Raw genomic sequence first — 7244 nt, 5'->3', positions numbered from 1 at the left:
TTGTTCTACTGCTGTTCAAATTTTCATCTCTTCATTCTCTTTTCATGGAAAAAATTGTTACACAAATGGGAAAACACTTGTTATCAGTCATCTCTACATAATGGATCCAACATCCGAAACAAAGCAAATATAAATCCATACTCCGGAGTCGAAATTCATCCTTTGGGATGACCCCCTCCAGAACTTTCATGAATGTTCTATATACAACAGTGTACACACTAAAGAGGGACAAACCACAGGTTATCCCGTATGTGGTATAATTGCTCACATTCCTTCCACTCAGGAAACTGGAATTTACTTTGTACAACTAAATTAAATTTTTAAATATCATATCCAAGCACGCGCCGTATTCTTTCGGCAGAAGTATCACTTAGCCTGCAATCAGAGAAAAGAATGTATACCAGATCAGACACAAGACAAGGCTAAAAAGCTGGAGAACTAATGAAACTAAGTAGCACAAAGAGAGACTGGATGAGAGCATCTCGACTTCAGAGTCCTACCTTCTTCAGAAAAATCAAACATCCCACCAATCCATCCTTCATCTTCGGGTTTTCCCTCTTCATGGCTATTACCCCTGTTACCCATCTCATCAGTCCCAACTTCAGGCTTATAACAGTACTCTTCCTTAAATAAGTGCGCAAAATCTACTGTTTCCTCAGTCCTTGAAGGCATAACATCTACAGCTGAGTCAGTATTGTCAACATTCAATAATGGAATCTCATTGCCCAGTGAGGATGACCTACTAATGGTAGCATGATCAACAAGAAAATTGACGTGGCTGTTTACAGAGGGAATGGGAATAATGGGTCTATATCTCTGGTCCATTAAGGAAACCTTGAAACTGCCACTCTCATCTCTTTCCGTGTTTAAGTCACTTGCCGCATGGGTAACAAGTATTGGAGATCTATCAACGCTCATGTGATCCAAGTCAAGCAAATTCTCCATTCGTCTAGATGACCCTGGTAAAAAAGTGAAGAAAATGAGGTTGGGACCTAAAAGAGTATAATAATTGATACATATAAGGTGCAGGGCTGAAATTTGGAAGAGTGATCCTTCTTGCAGTTAATTAGGCAACAATAAACACATCAGTAAGACCATCAATCTCAGTAAAAGAAATTATCCAAAGTGGTGCCATATCCACGGCACAACTGCTCCGTAAACTATAAGTTAACCACTACATTTAAACTGGGAGACAAAAGAGAACTTCAACAATTTCATAGGAATATAATTTAGCAAAGATGCAAGGGATATATATCTTACCTCCTTCGGAGCTTTCAGTAGAACTAAATGAAGGTGGCTTTGAATGACAAATAATACTTGCTTCATTGGTCTTTTCTCTAGCTTGACAACTATTAGAGGAAGCAGTATGACATCTTCCCTCACAAGCTATGGATCTGCATAAAACAATGAAGTTATAGCCAGTACACCTGACAGTACTTTTCTGAGCAAGACATAACACGGGGACAGATAACACATAATAATATGAAAATACAACCAGGTAAACAAAATAAACATTATGGAGAAAGATGCTCATATATAATCAGGAGTTAAGGAAAAATAATCGTACCACTAAATGATGCACCACAAGAAGACCGTTGTATAACAATATGTCTTAGTTGCATATAGAGGGATAAATAATGTAAAATGGTGAGCTTCTCAGGTCCGAGTAGTCGAAACGGTTGATTAGAATTAGCACTTGCAGCACTTCTATGTACCAGTTAAACTTATATAAGAATCCAAGTAGAAACTACCATAATCATACAATCTTAATATCAAATCCAAATAACAACAATATGCAGAAGCCAGCATAACAGTCAATTGATCCTTCCACCAACTGCTTGAGAAGAAACAAAATCAATCTCCGAATCAGGTGCATATTGTGTACACGATGCAAGAATAAGACAAAGAAGATGTAACCTAGAATAAGAGCAAGGTAAAAGGTATTCACCGGTCAATCCAGCCAGATCTTGCTCTCGGAAAATTGTCAAATATTGGCAACAAATCCTTGTGTCTTATCTCAATTTCATGTGAAGGAGCCATCTCAATTTCAAACTCCCCACCCAAATAACATTCTGCTCTTGGAGGTTCCATTAAGTGGAAACGCATCTAATTAACAATGCAGATTAGTTATATAAACCACCATAGAACCAATAACATGAATATCAAAGCAGAAGTACCTTCGACTTTTGCCATAGGGGTAATCTGCAGGAGTTTATTTGCACTTCAGCATTTGAAAGATACCAATGCGATCTCTCAGAGGACTTCAGTGAATCAGTCTTACCTGGCTTCTTCTCTCCAGCACTTGGATTCTCCTTTAAAACCATTTTGGAGTCATCATCAATCTCAGGATCATTCAATCCATCAAAGAAACTCCCAGAAATACACTCCTCTCTCTCCATGTTATCTAATCTTCTGCACACATCCCACCATTGAATAGGTTCAACTTTCACCCTTAACTCCTCACTTTGCGCATTGGCTTGTGGAGCTGGCATAGACTCAGTTTTATTCTCACTTCGTTCAAGCCCCATAGGGGACACAATTTCATGTTGAACCACAAAGCCTGATGGGGCAAAAACTAAGATATGCTCCAGTGAACTACCACTCAACTTAACATCCAGTGAACCAGTAGAATTAGACTTGTGGAAAATTGCAGCAACAGCTCCAGATGGAACCCATAACTTACCCACCATTGAAGCAGCAGCATTGCTAACTGAATTAAGCAAGCCAGAATCACTGCACTTTATCCTGGTGACAACAGAGAGGGTGCAAGAAGGTGGGGGCAAAGAATGTTGCTCATTCAATGTGAAAGTTGGAGTAGACCACCATGGTGGAGTCGAAGCTAAAAACAGAGAAGTACCTCTTCCTTGCGCATGTAGTGTTTGAAACCCATCACCTCCCCCAAAGGGGGACAAAGCAAATATATGGCAAGTTCCTCTTGATGATACGATAGCAATCCACTGACTGTAATGACTAAAGCAGATATCTTGGATGACCTGATGAAGAAATTAACAGAGGCCAAGAAAATAAAAAATGTTGAGACCTAGAAAGAGAAGATGTTATTACAGAATATATAGCAAAACAAGCAGTGAGCATATACTTACAGCACTAGTCATTCCGCGATACAGCTTGTAAAGATGGACATAAGAAGTGCTCCAGTCACCTGTACCTGATCCACTGGCTTTGTGAGAACGCATGATGCGAAATATATTTATGTTATTTCCATGAACAGAGGCAGTAACCAGAAGGGTCCCACTTGGATCAAAACATAAAGCAGATATTGGACTCGTATGAGCCCTAAATTGCGATATAATCTCAGAGGAAACGAGGTCCTTCACGGCAACCTGCATTTGACAAATTCAATAAGGAAAAGAGAATGTTAGTCTGACTAAGTTTAAACTTATTAATCATTAAGTTTATACTTTATTAGCACTTACAACGCCAGCATTTTCTGGTTCATATGCTGCTAGCTTCCCAGCTTTCCAGCCTGGAGAACTAGGACTTTCAGGAAGGAGCTCTGGATAATACTTGGATAATTTCTTATATCCCATGTCTCCTAATGTGAGTAATCCAGCAGCTAAGTGTTTGCTGGATTCCACTGCATAACGCGCCATCATTGTGCCACTGCCAGGATATGTCGATGGACTAACACTTGACGTGAGGCTCTTTGGACTCACCCGACTAGTATTTAACAGGAATGGTCGATTAGGAGGATAAGCCAACCACCTTGGGCCCACAGCCATTGGACCATAACCTGTGTTGATCCCGAAAGATCCTTGCTCTCCAACTCGAGGAACAGGATAGGTGACAACTATGAATTTTTTCTCAAGAGTAAGGGTGTCAAAGCAGTAAACCTGCTCAAAATATAGATGAAATTGGCCCTCATCTCATCAGTGTCGGTAAAAATCTGAACTGAGGTGAATGTATCAGCACGTTACATATGCTTAACAAATATAAACAAAGTTAAAACCATCCGTCATATCTTATTTGTACCAGACCACATCTGCCGAAACAACTATATATCCTACACATAAGAAAGTCTGTGGTTGTAATTTAGGCAATTCTTCAATTTGTCTTAGTGTTCATAATGTTTCCTAAGGCAGGATAACTGAGAGAAAAATACAAAACCTAATGCCCCTTGCCACAGCCGTATACGGAAAATGCAAAACATAAAGTAGAAGAGACCAAGCAGGAAAAGGAAAGGTTGCATCAAGGTTTCATAATAAGGGAAAAGAAATATGAAGACTAAAAGCCAACAAATGATGATTTCTTGTCCCACTATTTCGTAGGCATCTTACTTAGTTAAAGGAAATGCTACATGATAATAGCTACCTGCTTCTTTCTCTCTTTTTTATCTTTTTCTACATTTTTTTTGTGTGTGATAAGAAGTGGTACATCAATGAATCTCATATTGGCAAATACTTACTTGTTCTTCAAGACCAATAGCTACTACTCGGCGGCTGCATCTAACCATAAATACTGCAGACTTAAAGTCAATGACCTTTACATATTCATTCGATCTCATTGAGTAAAACCGAACAGAACTAGGGGGGTCAAAAGAACTGTATGATGACTCTGCTGAACCACATCTGACATGCGCTGGCACAGTATGTGGGGTGATTCTTTCTTCCTCATTTCCTCCAACAATAACCAGCATGGGATGACAAGAACTGTACTTTCCAGTACCATCACAATTTGCAGGAGCTGGAAGCATCTGTAAGAAGGTAACTGGTCCTTCACGCCTGGAAACCAATTCACTTAAACCAGAAGCATCCTCAACATCGAACACTTGAAAACCCTTTAGGTAACCAAGTAATAGGACATGCCTCAAGGTAGTTGGACTAAGCTCTAACTTATCAAAGCCAGCCCATAATACCTGATTCACAGAAAGGTCAGCTGTATGTCAACAACTGAAGCAACCTGATTAACAACAAGTTGTCATCAAAGAAGCAAACCAAACGACTGTTGACCCTATGACAAGATGAAAGCAACAATTAAGAGTTTTTTTTGCTAATTTTGAGTAAAGGAGTTTTAAGATGTTGACTCTAAATAAACAATACAAGCACCTACAATTTTTGCATAGTAGTGTGAAATGTATTTTAATATAGTTAGTCAGGTCATACGATAGCTAGATATTAAAAATAGAGTACCACACCACCCTGAGACAAATTGACAAAGGGCCATTGTCGTATTGCTTTCTTTCAGAATTGAAGAGATGATTAAGAATGAAAAAGGCATGCTTGTATCCCAGAAAATTTACATTTTAAAATGAAGTTCTGACACAATTCATCCAAATGATAACAATGAAAGTATGAAACAAACAATTGAATGTTTCTATACTTAAGCACTACTACACGTCAATCAAGTGTATTGTAACAGTAAAACCCTGTGTGGGCATGAGGATTTTGGTGAGGAAAGAAACAGAAAATCATATGGAGAACAACTTTGGTTTTTGTTTCCTGGGTATTAAGGAAAAAAAATTGCAGGAAAGTATCACGTAATAAGGAAAGCTTTTTCAAGAGAAAAACCTATTGTATTTGGCAATCTATCCTCCTTCTAGCAGCCATCATGTCCGTCCTTCCTATTTTTCCGTAGACATCAACATAATTTGAAATTTTGATAATTTATATGATTCTCTTTCCCTTTACCTGACCTTTTTCCTTTGCTCATCAAACCCTAAAGCAAACAAACTGCCGTAAAGATATCAAAAGAAATCATTTCAATTATAAGAACTCAAACTAAGGGACTATGGTCAAGAAAATCAACGAAGATATACGATTTAGGAGAGCAGTATTGACACAATTTCTTTATGATCACAAAGAGACAAACAATCTGATAACTTTTACCATTTAGAAGAGATGTCATCTTCGCGCATATGTTTCATGATAACAAACACAAATAAAACAACTGATGGTATTTTGTAATTATCGCCTCCAACCAAATCAAAAACACAATCAACTAAGAAGATCAACAAAAATCAGTTTAAGTACTAAATGATTTGTGAAGTTAAGAAAATAAGATTCGTATTAATATTTTAATTCAATCAAGAACATCAAACAATTAATTTATAGATAGAAATCATCTCAAACAAACCAAGAAATCCTGAAGTAAAGGGATACAATAAACACGGCGAAGAAAGAATAGCACACTCCAGAAAAAAACAGGTGGCCTTGGCTATGAAACCTTCAGAATGGAATTTGTACAGCTCTTCTAAATTATATATCAAAAATAAAAAATAGGTCAAATTTCTATAACTAACAACTCGAATTCAATCAAGACAAGAAACGACCAAATACAATAACAGAAACGATCTTAATTAGACGAATCACAAAACCACTAAAGTCGAGAATCGCAAGAAAGTAGACGTTTACAAAAAGGAAAAAACGAACGCGAAACGGAACTGCAGATAATACACTTAGAAAGAAGTTATAAAAATAGACCTGCTCTTTCCGATCGTCTCCGGAAGAGGAAATGGAGGCGGCGACAGAAGCACCGGCGGAGCGCACAGCGGTGCTAGCATTCGTCGACACCGTTTTGATACAAGAAGAAATAATTCTCAAGGAATTAGGCAGCAGTTTGCTGTTCTTCCCCTTGCCTTTCCTCATTCTTAGATACAGTTTTTCCTTACTATCCTTACTTATCTCTCAACCGTTCCCAACCACCGCCGCCTCACCGGTAACTTCCGATTCTAGTCCACTGCCGTCGTGCACCGCCGCACAGGCCGACGCGTCAGCCGTACTTCCGATCATCAAATTCAACGCTCGCCGGATAAATGAGACACCGACGCGAAACAGTCGCAATATTTTCCGATTTTTTCCTAATTTAATCGGCTAGTTTTTGGTGAGTTTTCGGAGTTTGACTTGAAGCGAATGCTTTTCTTTACTGTTTCTGGACTCGGCCTCCATATATATATACCCGCACGCGATCCCCCTCCGCTTATTGTGTTTGTTTGCTCTGTAAGCAAATCTATCCCCAGACTAAAACTCAAAATTAAAAAGAAAAAACAAAATTTCACTGTGAATTATTTCCTTTTCTCTCTTTTACAAAATTATTACTACATTTATTACTATTTGTTTGAATTTTGACTGCAGCCTGCCTTTGCCCCTTGCTTCACACTACTAAATACTTACCAAACTTAACACCAATGCATTATTGGAAATAAATAAATCTATTTAGAGCTCACTACTTAAATTATCTAATTTATCCATTTTGCAAAGAAAAAAAAAGGGTTGAACGATTCATAAACC

General features: G+C 38.2%; 1 protein-coding gene across 3 annotated transcripts; it reads right to left on the bottom strand.

The window, feature by feature from the left end:
• LOC105163210 (autophagy-related protein 18g) lies at positions 1-6954 on the bottom strand. Of its 3 annotated transcripts, XM_088882295.1 has the most exons (10): positions 6438-6568; positions 5526-5687; positions 4424-4873; positions 3435-3851; positions 3102-3341; positions 2178-2993; positions 1949-2106; positions 1261-1394; positions 501-959; positions 1-375 (listed from the first exon to the last, which is right to left on the bottom strand). In XM_088882295.1, exons 3-10 carry the CDS (start codon positions 4709-4711, stop codon positions 371-373), a joined length of 2517 nt encoding a protein of 838 aa, XP_088738421.1. In that variant the 5' UTR covers positions 4712-4873; positions 5526-5687; positions 6438-6568; the 3' UTR covers positions 1-370. The 3 variants fall into 3 exon arrangements, 2 of the variants coding, with proteins under 2 accessions (XP_088738421.1, XP_011079775.2); XM_011081473.3 differs by lacking the exon at positions 5526-5687 and having other exon boundaries at positions 6438-6948; XR_016066258.1 differs by lacking the exons at positions 1-375; positions 5526-5687 and adding an exon at positions 1568-1707 and having other exon boundaries at positions 945-959; positions 6438-6954.
• Positions 6955-7244: the final 290 nt, after the last annotated feature.

The sequence above is a fragment of the Sesamum indicum genome, linkage group LG6, assembly GCF_026168435.1.
Source record: "Sesamum indicum cultivar Baizhima isolate 11 linkage group LG6, ASM2616843v1, whole genome shotgun sequence".
Taxonomy (NCBI): domain Eukaryota; kingdom Viridiplantae; phylum Streptophyta; class Magnoliopsida; order Lamiales; family Pedaliaceae; genus Sesamum; species Sesamum indicum.
Note: the sequence above shows the minus strand (reverse complement) of the source record. Positions and strands in the feature narration are given on the sequence as shown.

Coding starts and splice junctions, on each gene's coding strand:
- LOC105163210 (XM_011081473.3), bottom strand. CDS start 6,602: ATGAGGAAAGGCAAGGGGAAGAACAGCAAACTGCTGCCTAATTCCTTG. Junction 4,874..6,437: donor GAGACGATCGGAAAGAGCAG/GTCTATTTTTAT, acceptor TCTGTGAATCAG/GTATTATGGGCTGGCTTTGA. Junction 3,852..4,423: donor CTATTGGTCTTGAAGAACAA/GTAAGTATTTGC, acceptor TATTTTGAGCAG/GTTTACTGCTTTGACACCCT.